General features: G+C 37.9%; 1 protein-coding gene across 6 annotated transcripts in view; it reads right to left on the bottom strand.

Annotated features, from left to right (window-relative positions):
* Positions 1-1,250: 1,250 nt before the first annotated feature.
* Positions 1,251-24,295, bottom strand: part of CHD9 (chromodomain helicase DNA binding protein 9) — a 76,060-nt gene continuing 53,015 nt past the window's right edge. For 3 of the 6 annotated variants that reach the window (XM_079316213.1, XM_079316216.1, XM_079316217.1), the window contains 21 exons: positions 24,076-24,255; positions 22,678-22,788; positions 21,819-22,015; positions 20,850-21,049; positions 20,226-20,385; positions 19,251-19,340; positions 18,375-18,478; positions 18,157-18,274; positions 17,444-17,501; positions 17,049-17,091; positions 16,671-16,890; positions 16,350-16,552; positions 15,208-16,116; positions 12,873-13,036; positions 11,664-11,936; positions 10,724-10,892; positions 9,647-9,786; positions 8,950-9,171; positions 8,055-8,183; positions 5,983-6,087; positions 1,251-4,695 (listed from right to left, as the gene is read on the bottom strand). In XM_079316213.1, the coding sequence (XP_079172339.1) occupies positions 3,844-4,695; positions 5,983-6,087; positions 8,055-8,183; positions 8,950-9,171; positions 9,647-9,786; positions 10,724-10,892; positions 11,664-11,936; positions 12,873-13,036; positions 15,208-16,116; positions 16,350-16,552; positions 16,671-16,890; positions 17,049-17,091; positions 17,444-17,501; positions 18,157-18,274; positions 18,375-18,478; positions 19,251-19,340; positions 20,226-20,385; positions 20,850-21,049; positions 21,819-22,015; positions 22,678-22,788; positions 24,076-24,255 (4,647 nt within the window). In that variant the 3' untranslated portion in view covers positions 1,251-3,843. Of the gene's footprint in view, positions 4,696-5,982; positions 6,088-8,054; positions 8,184-8,949; positions 9,172-9,646; positions 9,787-10,723; positions 10,893-11,555; positions 11,937-12,872; positions 13,037-15,207; positions 16,117-16,349; positions 16,553-16,670; positions 16,891-17,048; positions 17,092-17,443; positions 17,502-18,156; positions 18,275-18,374; positions 18,479-19,250; positions 19,341-20,225; positions 20,386-20,849; positions 21,050-21,818; positions 22,016-22,677; positions 22,789-24,075; positions 24,256-24,295 lie in introns of those variants that run through there. The other 3 variants (XM_079316214.1, XM_079316215.1, XR_013775618.1) reach the window with 3 other exon arrangements.

Below are 24,295 nucleotides of genomic sequence, written 5' to 3' on the forward strand. Positions count from 1 at the left end.
TAAATGTTGGTCAGCTACAGCAATGTAAATCCTACATTGCCCTGAAACAGCCTGCTGTGGAAGGCAAGTGTAATAGAACTAGATCAGAAACTGCTTATAAAACCAGCTGCTAGTAACTTGCAAATTACAAATAAGTTTATGTAAACACTACTGTGCAGATCCCTTTATATTAACCCTGAAGACCAGGCACATTTCATCTCAATACAGCTTGAATTAGACCTTCATCAAACCTTCATCAGCACTGTCACACTGAGCAATCCGTGAAAAATGTATGACTAAATAACATGGCCCAAATAATTTTCTGAGAGATAAAATAAAACAAATAGGACAGGACTTTGCCCTGGACACCTTATTAAGAGTGTAACCTAATCATCATACCCCACATACTGTTTGGAGAAATTTCAAAGGAGTGCCAGAAAGTAATTGTCAACATAGTGCCTAGATCACCTGTTCTTTGGGAATAGTTCTATAGAACAACAGATCCTTATATTTTAAATAGACCAAGAAGACTGGATTCTAAAACTAATTTTAAAAAATACTATTTAGAGATTTTGCAGGCCTTCCAAGGAAAAAAGAAACAGGGAAATCGGGAACAGAGCTCATGTATATGTGAACTTTTATCACCTGTGTGCAGATCTGCAGAAGGTCAAAAAGGATGATCAGGGCATTAAAAGAAAATTCAGACTGAAATAAATAATGATACCATCAAATCAAATGCAATGTCAGGTTAAAACAAAGCGGCACTGGACAAGCAGGAGACAACTTGGGTTCAGGAGAAATGTCTGTGCCCTGTGTGAAATACATGCAATAGGTTAAGTGCTGTGTACACAGTTAAAAACTTTAATAAAGATATGGAAAGTAATGCAAAGTTTTTTTAAAAAAAGACTGAAAAGGTACTTACTTCACTGCCAACATGCTCATTTAAAATTAAGGTAACTTTTGGACCAAAACCTAGACCATATATTCTTTTCTAACCATAAGTACTGTAGGGTGGGAATAACAGCTGGTTTTGGTAGCAAGACAAGAATTGGAGACAGAACTGACTCCCATTAAAATTATACAAGAGTAAACCATGGTCTTGGGCAGTAGGTGTGTTATGCATGTCCTTGGCTTGTATGCAGGGCTTTTTAAGGTCTTAAGAATAATTTCAGTTTTAAAACTTAGAACTGAAACTTGAGTTTTGCTGCTGGAAGATCCATGTTTAATCCTTACACAGCATTACTTTCACATACTGAGGCCGACATCACGGGTAGTCAAAGAATATGTTTAATAAAAAATAATTAAACTTCCATTTGCTCTATAGAACATCATAGAAAGTAATTCAATAAATTACAAATGACTTTTTAAGACGCTTGTTCAACTACAGAAAGCAAATTCAGACTACACAGAACACAACTGGCAAATATTGCAAATGTCCAAAAAAAAACCTGGACTAAGACTTGGATCATGAAGCCTGAAACAAGGGATAGAAATACAAGGCAATAACAGCTAAAGTTTTTTTTAGTAACTACCAACACACACTTTATCATCACCTTGGATATCCTTTTAACTTCAGTATTAGTGTAATTCTACTGAGGTTTCCTTATAACCCTTAACTTTATACAACCGTATTTGCATATAGTTTAGCTGATAGTGGGACACTTTTTCCCCCTCTGGATCAAACTGATGAAAAATAACCCAAATATAATTATGTTCAAGTCTACACCAGCCTTCATTACTTGAAACTGTAATTGCCTTATTACATAGAAAGAATCACTAGAACAGTAACCAAACTTACTTGACCATAATAGGAAAATACTTTATTTCATAAATCTGATATAAATTAGGTTTTAGCCACAAGATTTAGGACTTGTTTTGTGGGGGAAGGGTGGGAAGTGATGGTATTGTTGACATACTCCATCAGCAAACGAAGTTAGTAACTGCTTGTAAAACTTTGGCTATTTCATAGATGCATCCTAGTTAAATAAAAGTGCTATATTACAAAGGGCAAAATATTAAATATGAAATATTTTTTATTTTAATGATGAAGAATTGGCTACCCCCTTCTCTTGGCAGTTTTTGATTTTCACTATTGCTAAGACACTGCATGAAGGGCCAAAAATCAGAATACTATCTGGGAAAATACGTAACCAGCACAATCCAAATGGTACTTGTGTAATTGTGTAATTACATCTAATACTGCTTCTAATCATGGGGCTAGTTATTTTGCACATAGAAACTTATATTTCATTGGTAAAGTTCTTGATAAAAAAACAACACAGTTGTTTTACTGTACAAGCAAGCAACAGAACTATATCAAAATATACAGTTTTTGTTTTTTATTTTTAAATTTATCCCTTTGTAAAGCTTTTTCCATGACTTTCACTAGTACCTGTATCTATTTTCTCTTAACACTTGCCTATTCTTGGACCACAAAGGATGTAACCAAGGTCAACTGAAGTCTCAGTCAGTTCAGAAGTTCTGTAAATGTGAATCTGGGCCTCGACCGTGTCAGAGTAATAGCAGCTTAAGAAGAAGGAGGAATCATATCACACATCAAATCTTTCTTAGATAGATTTTATATAGTAAAGGGTTCTAAGGATTTGGACTTAAAACAGATGCCTTATGCCCTGTTACTGTGGTTTCTAGAAATAATTTGTCTTCCTTACTATTCAAAGTGCTTTTTTCTTTAGTGGGTAACTCAGCATAATATATGAAGTGATATCCCAATAATGATTTTGGATAATATTTAATATTTAGTCAGATTTAAATCTGCAGAGAAGTTTAAACTCAAAAGGAGTTCAAAACTATCTGTACTTTATTTACCATTATTAACTGGGAACTCCAGGAGGTTGTATGACATAAAACACAAATAGAAATCTACACAAACAAAGCAAACAAACAATTTTTACATGAATTATGCAGTGTTGAAAGGTCTTTTCAGTGGCACTTTATGACAGTTTGCCTCTTCTGAGTCTTGGGGAAACTACTCCTCATTTTGGGACTTCTAATTCTGCAGAGGGAGCCCAAAACTTTGCAAGGTGTAAACTAAATAGACCTGCATGGTGCCAAGTAGCATGAGGTAAGACAGTTTTTGCTTTAATTTCCCCTTACTGCTGTCAAAGAGAACAGCTGCAATAAGGGAGAAAGAAAACCCCAACAGTCTTTCCTCACGTAACTCAGATTTGAACATGCTATACAGGATGTCTTTAAAAAACAAAACAAAACCTGAAAACAAGTAATAGAAACCAATGTAAACTTCCTAAACTAACTCAGCTGAGGTAACAGGTAGCCAGTTTAATTGGCTGATTGGGAAAAATTTATCTTCTTTTAAACACACTTGTACCTGAATTGGAAACAGCAGTGCATCACAACACTAGAGCATTTTCATGTAATTAAAGCAATGGATGGTGATGTAGATTCTACAGCTTTCATGACATTCATTAGCTGCCCAAATTATTGCTGAGTTTTGATCTGTAAATTATAAGTGTCAAGGAGGCTGTAAAACTATATTCAAATTAAATCAATAATATGCATAAAGTATTCTGTGTTCACTGCAAATATATTAAATATACAGCTCTTACTTGAGCATTATTTTCATAAAATTAACCCCCCAACAAAATTATAATGCCTTTTGTTGTAATTTTACACCATTGTGTATTTGATAGTACATACAAGTTCAGAAACTTATGAACTTCAAGAAATATTACATGCAAAACGTCTTTGAAAGCAGTTTGCACTTCTAAACAAATACTGAAATGTTCGGTCAGTAAATCATTGATGCACTCAACACTGGGTTATTTACAATGAACAGTTAAAGAATAAATTCAAAATCAGTTTATAATTTAAGTGCAGAGTCTGGGGTCAGTCTTCATCACTCGAATCCGAATCCTCAGATGAAGACGATGTACTGTCAGATCCAGATGAAGCATCTGCTTTCTCTGAACCCTCATCTGTGCTGTTTTCGTTGTGAGAGCTTGGCTCTGTTCCCCCTTTGTCTTCCTGATCTCTAACCCTAGAATTTTCCTCCTTTTCTTCTGTGGGCTTGGCTGAGCCCGCGTCATTGCTTTCACTGTTCTGTACATCGAAAATATTAGACTGAGACAAAGCTGGGATATGAAGATTAAGGCCTGGAGTGAGAAGCATCCCTGGGTAAAGTATGTTGGACAAAAGTAAAGGGTTAAGAGAGAGAGGATTGGCAGCTGCAGCGGCAGAGGATGTTGAAGGAGAACTCGAAACAGAGTTTTCACCACCAGTATCCGTATTTTGGTCTTCTGTCCTTTCTTTCTTTGTATCCGTCTCCTTGGAATCGTTTCCCTTTTTCTCCTCCGACAGGGACTCTGCCGCCTTGCTCAGGAGTCCGCCCACGCCCAGCAGGTTGGGCAAGCCAGCCATCCCCGACAGCAGCATGGGGAACATGGCAGCCACGTTCTTGGCCTCCCCCGCGGCGGCCAGGCCGGCCGGCACTCCCATCAGGCCGGCCGTCACCTGCAGCGACTGCAGGTTGTGCAGGTTGTGCTGCAGCGCCTGCAGGCCGGGCAGCTCCACGGGCAGCAGCCCGTTGGCCAGCAGGGGGCCGATGGCCGCGCCGGCAGAGGCGGCCGCCGCCGTGGCCTTGGCGGCCTCGCTCTTGGGGCGCCGCCCGCGCCGGCTCACCTCCTCCCGCACCACCGGGCCCGTCAGGATGCGCTCGAACATGCCCTCGGGGAGGAAGCCCTGCGGAGACACAGCGGCGCTTTAGCGGCTCGGGGAGCTCGCACACGGCAAAGGACAAGCAAGCAGGACTCGAGGGTACGCACAGAGCCCTGATCTCCGGACAGCTCCCTGCAACTCGTGCTACCACATCCCAACGGCTGAAGGCATCGCCACTGAGAGGGATCTTCTGACACCCTCTGCTCCCCCTTCATACTGTCCTGGCACATCACACCAAATGCAGCCAATAACAGGAGCAAGCCCAATCTAGGATCTAAACCAGCATTGCTTTGGAATACTATCACACAGCAATCACTCCACAGTTTAATTAGTTTTCAATTTAAAGTTAATACGTGTGATTACACACAGACCAACTCTGAGCCCTTTTTATTTTTGCTAGTGGCTCTTTAATGTCCTTGTATTTCATCTCATCCATAAACTGGAAGAATAAACAATAAAGACTCAACTTGAATTTAAATTAAATTCACAGTATTTCTATTTAGGGTTTGTACAGTATTACTTCACCACTTTTAGACCTCCTACCTAACAATGAAAAACTGTAAAGAATACCAATATTCCCTTCGAAATTTGCTGTCTTAAAATTTGCTTTTTAAAATGACAAATCAGAAGATCAAATATTACTCAACACTGCAATACAACTGCCTTTTCCTCCCCAGCAAATAACTCTTGCTTATATAACAAGCTTGATATAACAAGAGGAAATCAGAACTCAAGTTCTGTTCTTCTCTACTGTAGATAACTACTTTCTCAAAGTAATTCTGCTGTTATTTATACCTCTATTCAGAGGTATACACTATACAACACAACTTTTTGAAGTACAAAATATATCCATATCTTCAAGACCAGACAAACTGATAGTATCCCCACTATCCTAACTTCTCAAAGGTGCATACTAAAAGTAAAATAAATCTTCAAAATTAAGCATGTTTTCCTCCAACTGGAACTTTAAAGAAAGTATTCTCACTCTTAAATGATTTTCTTGGCTAATATATTTCCTAAAAGCCACTGGGTTATATTTAAGACATGAAGTCACAGTATTAAGAGCACCTTCACCAAAATCTCTAATTTGGGGTTGCCAGTTACTGTTCCACCCCCTTCTCCTACTCCAGCTGTGCCAGCAAAGCATTTACTCAACTAAGCTGGCAGAAAGCCAACACTGACTCCTGTTTGCTGTTAAAGTAATACCAGAAATTAAAATCACACCTCTTGGCATGCATTTTTTTTTTCTGTTGGCTTGTTTCCTTTCAGATACATTTCATGTCATGGTTATCTCATTCTGCAAATACTCACAGACTGTTTTACAACTTCTCCCCACTCAGGAGCCACTCCATACTCTGGATTTTCTTTCAAGAACCTGCACAAATCCTTCAGAGGGGGAGCAAATGCACCCCCAACCTGAGAAGCAGAAGATAGAAATCAGTGAATATGTGACAATTGATAAGAGAAAAAAGGCAACATTAATACCTGACACTGTTTCATTTACCTTTTAAATAACACAAATGAAGTACAAATAAAACTTCACAACACATTATCAGGGAGCATGATGCAGCTTTAGGCTGACTCCTGGTGACAGATGTGTACATGATTTGCTCTAAATCTACTGAACTCAAACTCATCTATTGAACTCAGTTCAAGACCTCAATATTTGACACTCCCTCCCACTAATGTTTAATATTTAATGTTTATTTAGACATGCAATGAATGGAAGAGCATCCACATGAACAGAGAACAGTGAGTATTATCAAGTAGGTTGTAAGCACAGCCCTGTTACTTTTCCTTTATTCAATAAATAATCCTATTCTCTCATTTCAGTCAACTTCTAAAAATACTTCTTTTAAGAGGCTCTGCAACCATGAAATAAGTTCTTGACTTCTTATACGCTAAAAAGGCCAAGTTACTACTAATAAAAGAATATAAGCAGGAAAGTAAGATTTTAAATTAATGAGAGGTATTATTTAAATCCAGAAAAAAAAAAAAAACCAGTCTCTGCTTAGTTTTCTCTTTAATCTGCAACTTAAACTCGCATCTTCTAGGCCACTTTCGGTCCCTCACTCCCTGCTACTCAAAGTATTACAGCACTAAAAAAGAAAAACTTAGTTTGGTGATACAGAGAAATTGGAGACAACTTATACAAGGAAAAAGAGATTAATAAAGTATCCAAGTACCAACTACAGAGTGGAAATTTGAGGGGAAAAAAGTCATCATGAAAACACAAATTTTCACAGCAAACAGATCATATCCCTCACTCCTTGATCCTCAACTTGGACAAGATCCCTCAGGGCACAGCTTTTGAGGAGCAGTCACAGATCCCAGTTTCAGGAGACTTAGAACCTTTCTGGCTCCCATTTTAGAGTTGCTATCTCAATACACTGAAGAGATTAAAGACTCAAATTCTGCCTCACGCTCCTGTACAGATGGACAAAGCTTGTGACCTTAATATAGCAGTATATCAAAAAAATATCTCCCATCCTGCTTCCCTTGTAGCTGTTCTAATAAAAAGAAGCTGGCAGTGCCACAAGGGAAAGGAAAAATGCTCCATACATGGACACAACAGCTCAAAGATTGGACTGCTGCTCTGGTGCTACACTGACATTCAAAGACACCATCTCACACATGTGGCCAGATCTCTTCAACAAGACACCAGTAATGTTCTGCATGCTTTTCTTGAACATTGCCTTTAGCCTCCCCCAGAGCCTATTCAAGTGTATTGTGCTGCTCCCAAACTTTGACCACCTGTAGAAAAATGCAATTCATTGCTTGCTCTCACATCTTCCACTGCTGCCTTTTACCACAAGAATTCCCCTTCTCCTTTTACTCTACCATTTCACCTAGAAAAGTGACTGACAGCCAATACCTACTGGGGCATCCATAAAGAACAAATGGCAAACCTTACTGGAAAAAAAAGGAAATAATCCAGTACACAGGACTCCTCCAATTCCAAAGGACAAGTTCCTATGCCAGATATGCTACTAATACAGTTTTAATTGTGCCAAAAATAGTAATTTTGAAGATTACAAAAAAAATCTCAAACTTCTGATAAAGTTGCCACTTTGATCACATATTTTGAGCATATATTTTGGTGGCCCTGCCTCTGTTTGATTCAATGACCCAAACAGTGCACCATACCAAGTGTTCAGTTCATAAACCATATGCTAAGTTTCTGTATGTATTTTTCATATTTTCATAGTTGCAAAAAATTTTCTGTAAGATTCTAACTGACTTTTTGTTCTGTGCCAAAACTTTAAAACAAAACCTTTCATGTGTATACTGGGAAAATTTTAGCAAATGCAGTATATCAAGTTCTTCATCTGAAGTAACTTTTTATTTGGGGAGTATCAGAATGGGAACAGTATCATGAATACCTTTCTTGCATTTCTTCTATTAATGAGCTGAACACGTTCTTCCCCAGTTAAACTGTTAACATCCAGTTTATTGGGGTTTCGACAACGGTGTCTTTTTTGTTTAGGCCTCCCATCGTGCAGCTGCATCCTCTGTCATAAAGGAATTAAAAAGTCAATTATCTTTCTGATATAACTTCTTTAAAACAGTAAAAGCTCTCTGCATTCTCTTGAGTGAAACATTAATTTGAAGCCAACTTCAACTTTAGAAAGATTTTAATAACAGTACCTATTTACTAATCACTACATCACCTCTCTGATGCCTCTGCCCATCACTTCATTAATTTTTCAGTTTTTAACAGTGTTTTAATTGTCTGGAAGATTTCTGCAGTTTTGTATTATCTTCATGGAGAAGTAAGGTTGTTATTCCAGGTATCACACACATGATTTTCTTACATTCTGCTAAACATTAACAAATCTCAAATTCATAAGTAACAGTATGGGAAGGTCATTCCCACACAAACACCACTACCATAGCACTGTATAGATATGAGATACCTATAGTATCTATATTAAGTTCTTTAATCCTCTTGCACATTGCTAAATATGTTTTTAGACACATTCAGCTCCCATCATCAGCGTCATGGTAATGAGCTTTCTTATCCTAGATAATTTTTTAAACCATAAGTGAACCAATACAAAGATCAAATGTCTTGATTTAGTGTTGCTTTTCTTGGCAATTACATTTGGGACACAAAAGGAAGTTTTCCACACCTAACCCTGTGAATGCACATTTTCCTTTTCCTATGTGGAACAGAAGAACAATGAAAAATTCCCTGCAATACAGAATACAAACCCAAATACATCAGATGTGAAATATTTTACTATTTAGCTAGGGAGAGGTGAAAGAAATACTTACAGGAATACATGCTCCTGAATCTTCAACATATCCAGGATGTTCTTTAAGCCACCTTTCTAAATCTTTTCTTTTAGGGGCATCATCACCTGCAAGCCTTGTACCATCTTTAAGGTTAATAACAGGAACTGGACTCTCTGCATCAAGCATGCCTTGGGACTGTGTGTAAGTGAGTGCTGGGTTTATTCCTGCAGCAATCTGGCAGGAGTTAATACCTGGATTAACCTGGAGAAATTAAAAATATCTGATTTACTGCACTGAAAACAAACCATCCCAATTATTTCATGTATGAGTCAATGAAAGCCACGGTTTTGCAGATCACACTCAAGGACTTGGGCAACGCTCATGCCACAGAAATCCCTTCAAGTCACTGCCCAATTAGGTCCCATAACAGATGTTACAGGAAGGCATGTCTAAGTGCTGCTATGTCAAGCCACACATTTTTAATAATACATTGTTAAACAGAATTAAAGTTAATATTTTAGAAAAAGTTCTTGATATTTTATATATCTAATATTTAATGACACTTCATCAATTGTCATCTGTGTAATCAAAAACTATCAGCAAAAAACATCCCAAACACAAAAATTTTGACTACAAGTTTTTGTGGAACAGGGACAGTTGGTTATGCTCAATTAAGCTGCTAATAATAATACTAATTTTGATTTTACTTTTTGGATAGAAAATCAAATTTACTTACATGGTTAGGCTGTTTGTTTCTATTCATAAAGAGGACATCAACCCCCTCCACATTCTTCCTTCTTCCTCGTCTCTTTTTGACTGCAGGCTGACTGTCAACTATGACTCCATTGGCACTGGCTGTTAAGTGACTGGAAGTACCTAATAAATGATACAATAAAACTTGTGTCACATGCTTGTTTAGAAAGAGAAATATATCCAAATAAAAAAAAGGAAATAAAATTATTTTGATTAGTGTGAGTGCATATAATTTCTACATGTAACAGCTAAGATAAATTGCCCTTTGTTTCATGACTGTTTAAAGCATCCTGCATGTCAGGCTCTGAAAGCCACTTTACTACAAAAATTCATTACTGCCCCTCCACCCCTTCCAAATTAATTTGTACAGGGATGATAGCTGTTGAAAACTGTTTCTAACATATACACAGAGAGGCAGACATTCCCTAAATAAATGTTTAGCAAGACCTAAATGTTTTTGTTGCAAAATTTAAGCAGAAGCTGGCCTAAATTAAGCACCCATTTCTAGTAATTTCTAGTATTTTAATCCAAATGTTAACTCCTTACTTCAGGCTAACTTTTATTTGCCAGAGTATACCTGCTGTTACTTTGTTATGAAACAGGCTGCAGGTTTTTGGCCATAAATCAAAAATTGATTCTAGATTATTGTCCTCCACTGCCTCTTTACACAAGGCACTATAAAGATTATGGAGTCCAATTGGCAGAGACATAAATCTGGAACTCTTCATCTTTACTTACAAAGTAGCCACATTAAGTTCTGAGTTAAACTGATTACTGTCAGTGTACAGTGATGCACCTCATACTTATTAAAATCTTTCTTAGAGGGGGTTTACAGTATACCATGACATCATTCTAATAAATGAATATTACAGTAATTGACACTGTGAGAAAGTATCAGATGCTCCAAACTGGAAAATGTTTCTGCACTGGAGAAAACTTCTCCAGACTGCAGTTTAGAACAACACTGCAAACACCTCTCTCCATGCCAGTTCATGGACATAAGAGGAACCCAGAAGATTTAATACTAGATTACCATTCTGCTCTCTGATATTTTATGTACCTGATTTGGGAAATGATTTTGGGAAGTTGACAAGGCTGGTTTCTGAAGCATTCTGGAGTTCACGTAGCCGAGCCAGATATTGCTGCTGACCCAATGCACCCTCCTCGCTTTCAAATGGCCTTTTCTGAGACAGTCCCTGCTTCTGAAAAGTCAATTTCAAACCACCTTCCTGTTAAATAAATGCCAGGGTTAGAAGAGCTTCTGCTGAAGCAGAAAGAACTACTTTATAATCAGGATTTTTCACATACAGTTACTCCAGCAGACTTGAGAAAGAATGAAAACACTGTGTTAGACCTTATGCAATCTTGCTCTTCCATGTACAACCAGAATTTGAACAGAAATTTCACCTGAACTGAAAAATCCAGACACTGATAAGGTATTTACCTCCTGAATCCTAGTCCTGGACCCAACTACAAGAGCAAATGGTCACTACAGACAAGTCTCAAACTACAGCTAAATAGTTTGAAGCTTCTAGCCCACATTTAAACCAGGAAATTTTTCCTGTAATCCTCTGAAAGACCATGAAATAATAAAGTGTTTGCTGAAATGTTTAAAAAAAGCTGAACAGCAGAAATACCTTTTTATACTAACCAGATTTGTTAGAAACAGCATTAAAACAAGCTGTCTGAGGAAGCATCAGCATGGCAAAAATTCAATTCAGAGGGAAAAAAAATGATTCCATCCAGTGGCTTATGCAAATTAAAAAAAAAAAAAAAAAAAAAAAAAAAAAAAGAAGAAAAAAAAAAAAGAACACAGAAAAACCCCCTCCCCAGAAAACCAAACCCAAACCCCAAACACTGAGTGCCCAGAAGCAGCAGACCCAAATACCCACAAACAAGTGTGTGAAGAAGTGAGAGTGAGAGCAGGCAGCCACTTGCAGGTAAAGCATGCCGCACACCGCAATCGCAACCAGGTCCTAGGGCAATAAAAATAAACATACGTCATTGATTTTCACTGTAAACTCCTTTTCTCGTACATGCTTCTTCACCTTTGACAGCTGGGGAGATTGGTCATATTCTTCTTTTACAGCTGCAAGGGGGGGTGTGGGTGCACTGGGCTCACTGTACTCTGCAGCTGCCCCTGAGCTGTCCAGGAGTTTGGTGGTGTAGAACGATGCCACTGTGGTGCTGTCGTAGCTCCTTCGGGCTGAAGGCCATTTACCCTTCAACACTGTCTGACAAATGCTGTCCAGTCGGTTAATCATAACTCGATCCTAAAAAAAAAGAGAAAGTCATTTTGTAAGACCAATGCTTCCCAACACTGTTACATTCATGAATTAGCTCTTAATTCTACAGAGAACAGAAATTGCAACATTGTTATCACTTGGACTTGAAGATTTTGAATTTCCTGGATTTGTACTGATTTGCTGTAAATCTGTGAAAGCACTTCCATACTTAATTTCACTATGTACCTCTAAACAAATATGCAATTTCATTCATCTATACAGGGTCTGGCAAACAACTGAAACACACAATCTCCCTGATTGCTAAAGGAAAGAGATTGTAACCACCAAAGCAGTATTTGTATGTGTGGCTTCAACTCCTTGCTACCAGGATCTGAAACAGTGAGCAGCACCATAACATACAGCAAAAAGCATTTATAAATCTAAATCTAGATATGATTATTCACATCTCCTTTTAGCTTCCAAAACCATGTAATTCCTCATGGACACTAAACACAGATAACACTTCACACACCTCCATAATATACAGTTCTTAAGTCCCAATAAACTCAGCTAAGTAGCTGAGGACCACAGAAATAATTGGATTTTCTCATCATTTCACAGTTACTTGTCAAGTAAAACTTGTGACTGTTAAAATTACAAGTTCTGTAAGCAAACACTTACTTCCGAATTCAAGATTCTCCCCTATATTTGATATAAATTCACTTTTTACACTTTGAATGTCATTTTTCACAATGTGCCAAGGACCTGTGACACTGAAGTTATGCTCCCTTTCAAAAATTATGAAAAGTGGTATCTAGATTTAAATGCTTGTTTCAGGAGTCAACATAACATCTAAAAGGTCCTGAGCTCAAATCCTACAGCTATTTCCCCTGCCTCTTGGTTCCAACATATTTAACAGAGTATTAATGTTAGAGCCCATCTTCAACTACTACTTTGGTTTTCAAAGCTGCATTATGAACTTGCCTTTGGCCAGTAGGATGCAGCCAACATGTATCCACCTTGTAGGAGATAACCAGAATTTGGTGTCCCATTGTTCATCTGGAAACTGTCTTGTGTCTCATCTTGTGTGGTGCTCAGAGAGGCCACACTCTCTTCATCATAGGCTTTTATATGTGGAGTTCCTTCTGCTAAATAAAACCATCAAAATCATTATATTGTAAGGGAATTAAACACTCACTGTAAGAAGTTCAGGTGAACAAAACACACACAATGTTCAGAGAAAGTCCAAACACAAAGTTAAACTGAAGAATTAATCTCTTAGGTTTTTCAGGTAGATTCTTTTCTAGGGATGTAAATTCTACACATATTCCTGTTTGCATTTTGAAGCTTAAGAGATGTTGAACATTTAGCTATTTGGAAATAGACATGCTTCAGAGTAATCTAACAGACAGTCTCCACTTAACATATTTCCTCCCTAAGACAACATTTACTAAAGTATAGAATGAAACTGAAATCTGAAACTGAAAAGATGTCTGTCACCAGCACGTAGCAAATCCTTTGGGATAGTACTTTAAAAAGCAGCCCATTTGATTTACTGCATGGAATACTGGATGTTCCATGCCTTGAACATGTGTGCCTGCATAATTCAATTGTTCAATTTTTAATCACTGAGGAATTTTTTCTATTATCTCTCCAGTGTGTCCTCTGACTTTCCTGTATTTCATCATTAGTATTTCACTTTTGCCTCCATCCAGGAAATAACAGAAGTTTCACTATGACATGAGGAAACAGCCTTAAAAAAAATGTTGCCTGAAAATGTAACTACTACATCACCACAAGGAGTAAGAGGAGCAGCTTTTCAGAAATTAAATTTGTCCTTAACAATAGATCTGATTGACTCATCTGATAGAAACCAGCACTCCCTTCTGAGATGCTTCAAATGCAGAAAGTATTCCAAAGGGCCATTTGCCCTTGTACAACCAATGAAATTAAACCTGGGCTTAAAATTAAAATACAGATGAAGTAAACTTTGCAGCATTTACCAATCTCTTCAACACCAACAGCAAAATCACCAAAAAAAAAAAAAAAAAAAACCAAACCCAAAACAACAAAACAAAACGACTAACTGATTTATGGGATTCTGCAGTCTGAGGAAGGCAGGATTATTTGCCTAAAGAGACTGAGCTGGCACAAAACAAGGCTAAGAGATGTACTTGTAGCACACTTATGGTATCCACAATCTCCATCTGAATATTTATGTTATATAAGCATTTCCTTGCTGCCATTGTTTTACTGTTTGCATACAACTGTTTCCTCTAAAAAATATGCTTTCCATGCTACAGGCAGAAGCACGTTAGTAATTTTCTGTAAGTGGCATTTTACTTGCCCAGTAATCATTTCTCCAGTAAACTGACCCCATGGTTTCTGTTTGTCATTTCCATGGACAAGAAGATCCACCTGATTAAGAGAATTAAGACAACCTTCTTCCCTTGGTATTGAAAAAAACCCAGTTTTAATCCCCCTGCCTACCTTCATTTTATTCCCTTCTCTATTACCATTTGTATCACACAGAGAAATCTTTCCACATTCTGAGTTTCAATGGGGGAAGCAGAGGCCACTTCACAGCAGCAAAGTACGGAGTGTATTAAATAATGAATGGCTGGGTTATTAAAAACTCTAAATCACTTTATTAGAGGTTTTTGCTTCTATTTTGAAGCTCTCACTGTGTCTGAATTGCATGGTCTTATGTGCTTCAGTATCCTCAGTCTTGCCTAAGCAGTTTTTATTTAAGTGAATTTTTTTAAAAGTTTAAGTGTTTGTAAATTTTCAGTGCAAAATCATTGTTTGGGCAACTCCAGTTCACAACAGAAAGCAGGTGACATGACTTGAGTTTGGACAGAAGGAAAGCTTGCAGGTTTCATGAAAGAACAATGAGGAAGCTACATAGACAGGTGAACAAGAGTGGAAAAAACAAACAGGGAAACCTAAAGGATCTGCTTAGAAAGAAAAAGAACCCATAGTAGGGAATACACGCACACAGTGTATTTCCAAAAAACACTGTCCAATTGCACTCTCCTCCTACACATGGACCACATGCACAGCAACCTTGCTTAGGGAGCCAGCCAACACATCCTAAGTACCTCCCCAAAGGCACTGATAAGAAGCAAACAAAAAGCAGTATTCCTGAAATTCTTCCAACTCATTTGGAAGAATCAAGCAAATATGTTTATTTACATTTACTTCATGTTTAATAAAGTTCACTTCTGTGAGATTTAACAGTCTTTTTTAGACATTTTTCCATTAAGAATAAACTAGTTCAGTAAAGATTAATACTGCAGAAGTAAGACTACACACATACCACGTTTCTGTGCCTCCTCTTCATCACTATCACTCTCTTCAGACGATGATGATGATGACGACGATGATGATGAGGACGATGAGGAAGAAGATGAAGATGCTGAAGAACAAGATGAAGATGATGAAGAGCTAGAGCCAGATCGAGAGTGGGAACAAGATGAGGAAGACGAAGAGGATGAAGATGATGACCTGGAAGAACAGGATGATCTATCTGAGTCAGAGTCTGAGTCAGAGCTAGAGTCAGACCCCCTTTTGCTGACTCTCTGTTTTTTGGAAGCTGGGTTTGGAGTTAGAGGCTCTGTCCTTGCTGCCACCATGCGCCTGTCTGTCTCAGCCTTCACGCTAGGTCTGTGGTCTGAAATTTGTATTGGGGTGCCATTCTTGGGACTCAAAGGTTCAGATTTTAGTATTGCCTGTGTCTCCTCTGTAGACATAGATTCATCTTCAGAAGACTGAGGGTCCTCTTTCAGATTTTCATTTTTAGCTTTTGTGTCCTCAAAAGCATTCACTTTAGCATCTGACAGTCTTGACTGAGGTGTAAGAGGAGAAGCAGATAATGCCATCTGGTACTGGTGCAAGAGTGGAGTAGAAGTCCTTGAGAGAGTCACTTTGTTTTGATTATAGTTCCTCTGGGCAGACATAAATGAGAGTTCAGGATCACGAAGAATATGATAATCTGTCCTGCTAACTCCGTGCTTAGCAGCTCCAATAAGTAAATCCCTGTCGTGAGTCCCACATTCCCACCAGACAGGCAGGTCTGGGTTTGGCTGGCACAGCTTTAGTCGCTCGAACAGCTGGGGGTGTCTGAGAGCCTGTTCCCGCACTTTCCGCAGCAGCTCGATGCGGTACAAAGTCCGGGAAGCGCGTTCCTCTGTGATGGGCTGGATAAAAATGTTTGGGTCCACAAGCTCTGTATTGAAACAAAACAAATGAGATTCTGCCAAAACCAACACATCAGTACTTAAAGTAGACTACTTTCATCAGTTAATTTATGTGTCCCCATTATAAGCTTTCAATTTTACTCTCAACATGCTTCCTTAATTCTTCCTCCCCCCTTTTTATCTTCCAACATAGGAAAGAAAAACTTTTTCAAGGTAAGCACTGACAACAGAAATTTAAAAAGTGACGACAACACACACACACCTTCTTTTGAGGGGAGACGACAGACCCTCCTGCACATTGACATAAATGCATAGAGGTACTTCTCCAGGCTCTCATCAGTTTTCTTGTGTAGCCGAGCCATCGCTCGAAACTTGGTCCAGTCAAACCGTCCCCTTTCAGGGTCAAACACCACTCCGAATGTGGACACGACTCGGTAAAAGTCAGCTTCTTCTCTTCTTGTCCATCTTGACCAGCAAGAAGAAGATGTGAAATTCTGTCAATTTCTTCAGTTTCATACATTATGTCTTTACCATTTTTTACGTAAGGGTGGACTGAAAAAGTACATTTGCATGCTGCACGTACCTTTGCTGTCTTTCAATCTTAGCAGCCATCTTTGGATTTAGTGCAGCTTCTTCATACGGAAGCTGCATCATACTGGTTTGTACTGGGAATGCTGGCTGGACCTGCTGGGCCTGCCTGTTTTTACTGGTTCGTTGATAGGCTGTTATCAGGCGGCGCAGACGCGTTGTTAAGGCAGACTGAGTGGGCCAATAGATCTTGTCCCCTTCCATCATTTGCCCGTCTATAAGAAAACCAAGTCATGGGAAAAATAAAGAAGTTCATAATTGCTGGTGCCCATGGTTCTACAGTAGGTAATCTATGTTTTAGCTAAGAAACACAGAATTAAACAATTCAGAACACAAAAGCAACTGGCTCAGATTTTGAGTTTTAGGGATTTACCTCCATCTGCTATTACAAGATCACCTGGGGATGAAACATCATCCTGTTAAAAAAAAAAAAAAAAAAAAAAAAGTGAAGCACAATTTAAAAGACAGCCCTTTCCAGAGATTTAGGCTAAATGTACATCTTGGAACAATTTCTGAATATGGCAAAGAACAAAAGTAACAAATAGTTTGGGTTTACAGGGCACACAACAGAGCTATGTAACAATTCCCTACCATTCCCAGACAACTTCAGAAACACATTGAGTAAGCTTTATCAATTTAGTGGAATACAGAAAAAAAGTAATAATCTGCTCAACAAAAAGGTGGAAGTATTACACTACAAGTGAACATGTGTTAAATTGTCTAAGTGAATGAGTGTTAAAAGGAGATATTAATTGGTGCCTACTGTACCTCTATGTCATCTTTGAACAGTGCTGGTGCTGGTTTGTATTCTGGATCTTCTACATCCCTGTTAAAATTTCAACACAAAAGAAGCCATTTTAGTAATATTTTACACTACTAACTGAAAAGTTCTTACACTCTTTTCAAAGAAGCAAAACTGAATTAAATTTAGTAAGATTTAAATTTTCTTTTTGAAATGAAGAAAGTATTTCATGGCAGCTTTGGCTTGAATTCTGCTCCCCCCAATTCACTGTATCATTCAAAGGTATTCTCTGTGACCACAACTAAAAACCTCAGTGATGAGGCAATGAATAAAAGCAATTCTCTCTTTTCAGCAGTTATAAGCAATTCTCACATTAATCTATTGGGGTCACTGGTCAGCTACACAAGACTAACACATCAAAAGCTGACCTGAAATCAAGTTAAACAGGTCTGAAGCACACTATCTCTGAATGCTTTGCACTTCAGTATTGAAGTATTTTTAATATACCAACTCAAGGTAGAATCCTTGTTAACAACAAGTTACTGCATTTTTCCCTAACTCTGAAATCCCAAACTTAAGTAGTTGTTATATCATTCCTCTTTTCCACCCTAAAGCAGTAAAACCAAAGCAGTATTCCTTTGTACACCAAACTCATGTAAAACTAGTTAGGAAGAGAGTAACGTGCAGCATGTAAATTCAAATTTTTTTCTTTAAGGCCCCAAAACATTCCCTTCCATACCCATCCATATAATCATTTGCTCTCTGTTCAGCAGCAACTGCCTTCTCATCTGGTTTTCCAACCCTTTCCAAGAAGCAAAGAGCTGGATCTGCTCTGATAGTGTTGTATTTTTCATAACCTATGAAAGAAAAAAGTGGCAAAAATTCAACTTTCAGAGTAAACAACAAGAAGCCCCAAACACTGAATATAGGGTGTTTTTATATTGGGGTGTTACTCACCATGTTTAAAAACTCCAATTAGAAGAGATTTATCTGCATCTGCATCCCACCATTCAGCAGGAACTTCAGAGTGGTCTGGCTCAGGAACCCAAACATCAATTTCACTAAAGAGAATCACCAAGAGCATACCAATATCAATAGAATTCAGAGGAAGAAATAAAGTCTTGTATTTTCTTAGTATATTTCTATTTTATGTGGGACTTTAAACTTCTCCCTTCAAGCACACAAATACAATAAAACCAACAATACAAAACACCCAGACAGCTTGGTATTTTGTATTTGAGACCAGTAACAGGGAAAGAATACAAAAGCAAAACCAGTATACAACATTCTCCCTCTCTCAGTGAACTTGACCAACTCACAGCAGCCTGTGCTTGCACAACTTTGCAAACCAAGGATTATCTGTGTTAAAGAACATGGGACTGATCTTCACTAGTATTTCTGAATCAAATTACAGCTTTATCTGCCACAAGCTCCTGTAGCAATTAGTTCAAGAATTTCCACAAACAGCAATACTTGCATTAAAAAGTAAGTTAAATAAAGGCACTAATGGAATACACAGCACATAATCAAAAGCATGGGAAAACCTGCCAATTATCATGCCAAGTACATAGTTCTATCTTTCACTCACATTTTCAGTTTATTTGACTCATATTATTTTACTTTATATAGCTAGACTCATACAGAGGAATCAGGACTTCCTCATGTCAAGTTGATGAAGTGTTTAGTAAACAAAGAGAAAACAAAAACATGTTCTTCATAGCCTAAGAATAAACAGATTTAGTTTTAACATTTCTTATTTAGGTCTAGGCAGATTCTTGAATTTTCATCTGACATTTGAAATAAACAAGTAAAAATACTCTCTCTATAGTTCACCTGGCATCAGTTCCATCAAAGACCTTTTGGAATTCACTACCAATGACTTCTTGTTTTAAGTAATACAGCATTCTTACTCGAAGTAAGACCCTGCATAAAGAGAAGAGAGAAATACAAATATTACAATTCCAAAAGCTTTCAACAAGTGTGGTTTTGTCTTTTGTAATATCACAGAGACTTCAAGCCATTTTCCTAAAATATACTTCCTTCAGTTTGAAGGGGGGCAACATCCAGCTCAGGTGACCTAAGACTTTTTATAGTCATCACATTTACAAACTGTTTCATTGCAAAATTTCTTTCAAATCCTGAAGACCAGGGTCAGCAGAACACTCTTGCTTCACAAAGTACTGCTAACAAGAGACTGCTATTTCCTTTTTCCTGCTTAGAGCATGCCCTTAGAGGATCAAACCATTCCATTCCTTCTCACTCAAAATGTGGTGCATGACCCCAATGACTTCTCCATGCTTTGCCTCAATTCTTGACTACAGCTGTATGAACTGTCCAAGCAGAATATGACAAGTTTTGCCACAGAAAAATAATTTATCTAAACCAAGATCCTTCACTGCCATGAATGACTAAGCTTTTACAAGCTGGTAGCTCAGATTCTCTGAAGCCTAGAAAACATGCCAGGGAAACAGCATGTAAGACTGAGGGGCAACAACTTCAGTGCTTTCAGTCTCTTTGATAAGCATTCCCACTCTTTAGTCCCTTGGTTGCTGCAAGGCATCCCAAACATGGTAGCAAGAGATCTCTCCACAGACAAAACCAGTTTTTTTAAGAATTGCAACAGAATTATTTAACATGCGAAATTATCTGTTCACCTCCAAATATACCACGACCTATTTATTCTAATCAAACTAACACCATTAAAATTTCTTTCTTCCTACTGCCACAACAATTTTAAAGTCCAAGACAATGAGAAACTAGAAGAAAAAACAAACATCAAAAGACATTCACACTTCAGCTACTGCTTACTTGTTGCAATGGTGTTTTATGTGCTTTTTGTATCCTTCATCTTGCAACAGATGTTCTGGATTGTATTTTCGAAGCCATTCTGCTTTGTGTATATCAAAAGTGCTAGCCTGGGTCTTCACTTTTTTTCCTTTTCTTCCTCTAGGCACAGGGGCTGATAAGCCTATATAATGTAAAATATGAAAGGTATAGAAAAAGATGCCCACAATACTTACAGTTCCTACATTCCCCACTGGTATTGTGATCTGCAGGGCAGGGACAGCACTAACACCAGTCTCTGTGAGTCCTTTTGTGTCTCAGAGCATCTCTGGAGCACACATTGCCAGTAAGGACAAACAGGAGAGGGGGGGGAAAGAGGAGTGTGTGGTCTGGCACCTACTATGAAACAGAAAAGATTCTTATGAACTAAAATGGAAGCTCACACTGAACACCATTTGGGTAAGCCACGAGATCCAAGGCAAAGCAGAAATGACATTTCTTTGCCCATCAGTTGAATTGAGTGCTTGAAATAAATCCCAGGTATTCCAAACAGAATGCATTCAGAGAGGGCTTTTAGCTGTTTTTATCCAGTACAACAGACACACATATATGAAGCTGTTTAAGTGCAGAAACACATTAATTCCTTACCAAGGTGGTTCTGTAACTCTCGTGTTTGCCCATCCTCTGTTGGGGTGATGAGATCCCATATAAAACTCTTTATTTTCTCATCCCCTCTGTAGTGAACAAGACAATAGGCTAACAGGGCTCGGCAGATTATCTCCACATCCTGTTCATTCAGCTGCCTCTTGAAGCGACCATGGGACAGAATTTCTCTCCATCGACCCCACCTAGTCCAAAGTGAAACACAAATCAGCACCTGGAAGTGAAACACTGGGGTAGCTACAGATTTCTCTTACAAAACAGAATTTTTCTCTAAAATACTTTGCTTTTAACCTTTTTCTTTCAGCTTAAGTTACTGAGTAGAAATAAGTAACATTTCCAACATAACTCCACCTGATTAGAATAGAGTTTTAAACAAAAAGTGCCTCTTCACAAAAAATATAGATTGTTTTAAACTTCAAAGACACAAAACTGATGGGAATTCATTCTGACAAGAATGCTGTTATTTTTCTTTTAAGATGGGTGAGAGAAGACCTGAGATTTGATTTCCAAATCAACTTATCTGACTTCAGTATGCTTAAAATAACTGGTCAGATTCTCAGTTCCTATTTGTGCCTCACAGAAGTGCAAGATGTTCTACAATTATGAAAATCAAGTTACCTACCAAGGCTTTATTTCAGACATTTTTTAAAGAGTCTTGATCCTGCCTGCAGCACTTACAGCAACGATTTTTAGACAGACTCCTGTAGTGCCCATGTTAAATGCTATAATCTGATTTGAAGAAAGATTTTCACCCTTCTTTCTTAATGTTTCTTTAATAGCAAATTGTCAGGAAGATTTATTACAGGATGCATGATAAATTCCTGTTCTAATACACTCTCTGCACACATACCAGGTTATTGCCAACACAAAGCTAAGTTATTCCACAAATACAATCTACTACATGGAAAAAGGATGTTTTACACCTCCCAGAAGGCAGGAGGATGGACACAATACCCATAGACCAGCAGGTTCTTCTCCACACGGAAGCACTCTGTCCTTCCATAGCCATTGGAGCGGTCACACGGCCGGCGCAGCTTGGGCTTCTCCTCACCCTCACTCTCCACCTCAGACAACTCTGCCAGCTCATCCTTTGTTGCACTGAAGGGCCGAGTTTGTTTCCTGATTCTTGGGGTATCAATAACAAGGCTGTTCTGCAAAATCACAAACAAACCTTGTGAGAGAAACAGTTGGTGAGGTTTTCTTAAGTACATGGCTTCAGTTCAGCCCTTGTCATTCACAGCTATTTCCTGAAGACACTGAACACCCATGGATCAAGTAAAACATTCTGTAGTATTTAAGGCAAAAAAAAAAAAAAAAGTTTCCTATGCTAATGCCAGTACAGTAGTTACAAACAACACAGACTATCTCATCTGAGCTGAATACTCACACAGACTACTCTGCAGTCTTTGTGAGAGAAAAAGAGCACTGAGATCTTTTTTAATCAAATGCCTAGGAAATGTCTTCAAGTATAGGTCAGAGATTTCAGTATTATAAAATTTATACAGGTCTTAAGTTACTTATTTTGTAGATTCCAGTCCAAGATTTACAGAGAAACAGGGAAATCGGAGTAATTCCACACTTTTGATCATTTTCAGTTCTTTGACAAAAATCAGAAATGTCCAAACCTATTTTCTGGACAGTGCAATAGGAAATACTACAGCCATCAGCAGGCTGTTCATGCACAAAAAAGCCAGCACAGAAAGTCTGATTTGTTGAAATATTAATCAAAAAGCACCAGAAATCCCGTAACTGCTATTTCAGAATTCAACAGCAAGCACATACTTGAAAAAACACACATTAAAAAAGTACTTACTCTACCACTGATGGCATCGATATCTATTTCTGCTTTTTTGGCCCATTTCTGCCAGAAGTTGGGATCATCTAGTGAAATATCAGTCCTGTTTCCAGATGCAACAAAACTAGCCTGTAATAAATAAAAGTAAAGATTACCAACCTCATACATCAAAAGTTTGTAGTTTGCCTCACTGCTGTGAAGACTGCCTGACCTTATTTCATCAAAAACCAAGCAGCTGTTAAGACTTTAGAAGTTACTTACACTGCAAAACAACTCAAAAGTTCTCCTCCTCCTTAATTTTTAAAAAATCAGATCCATAATATATCAGTAAAATCTAATGAACTTTTATGCACCATCAGGAGAGAAGAACATTAAGCAGCAAGATTCTTCTGCTTCCAAGTTTGAATCTAAATTACTCCAATGGAAGAAAAAAGAATCTTTTGAAGAGGCTTATCAGCATTTGGGGATTTCATCTCATGCAGAAGTACTCGCTTGAGGGAAATTTCAAAGGGGCGTTGAAGCTGCCAGCAATCAAAGCATGAGTGCATGGAATAGGCTTAATTTCAGAAGGCATTTAAAAAAACCCTGATACACTGCATTTGGGAAAAGAGTAAATACATACAAAATTTCTAACTCTTCTGATAAAAAGACAGTGATGATGATCTTTAGAAATGTACTTCCTATTTAAGCCATAATCAGCAAGATATAAGAAAAACGAAATAAACATATAAATAAATAATATTTTTAAATATTGCTATTAAGAGTATAAATATACATTTATGGTATTTTAAGTCTTTTTTTCTTTGCCTTTTAGATTCTTTTGGAATTCTCACAATTGCATTCATGAAGTGTCCATATCCCAAGCTCAGTTTTACTGCTTGGTATTTTACACTCCCAGCCCCCTTCCCATATACATATAAGTATCTCCATTCACTGCTATTTTAGGAGGTTTCTTATTTTGTTTCTCCAATTATTACCAAGAAAGTTCAATGTTTAAAATATATACTTTGTTTACGCATTTTTAGAATAGGCCTGACAATTTTTAACCTTATTAATTATTGTCATATATATTTCATCCTGTCCTTAATGTATCTAAATACAAACAGATCAATAAACAAATTTGTTTTAATATTCTTGGTTAATGCAGCTCATTGCATCTCACACAAACCCTAGCCTTTACCAAAGCAGCATATATGCATTACTCATCTTTGCTCAAGCACGCTCCTTGCACCTGGCAATCCCATTTTTTATGTGCACACTAACATGAACACACAGATGCAAGAACACAAAATATGTAGCTCACACACACACCTATTAAACACAAGTAAATGTAACTTAAAAACAAGGCCTAAGCTCTACAAGATCCAGTCCCATTTACAGCTCTTGAGTGCCACAGAACACCCTGCAGTTCTGCACCTTGGCAAACGTGGAGCCTCTTCCCTCGGATTCAATCGTGATGGTTTTAGTCCGACGCTGCAGAATCTGGTCAATGTCCTCCTCACAGAACTTGGAGCCTTCATCCTCTTCATCCATAATGGCACCATAGGCACCTCTTCGAAGCAAATCTTCTATTTCTTTTTTGGAGAGTTGCTGGATCTGAGCAAATAAAATTGGGTTTAGTCAAGAAAAAAAAAAA

The sequence above is a fragment of the Erithacus rubecula genome, assembly GCF_903797595.1.
Source record: "Erithacus rubecula genome assembly, chromosome: 12".
Lineage (NCBI taxonomy): Eukaryota > Metazoa > Chordata > Aves > Passeriformes > Muscicapidae > Erithacus > Erithacus rubecula.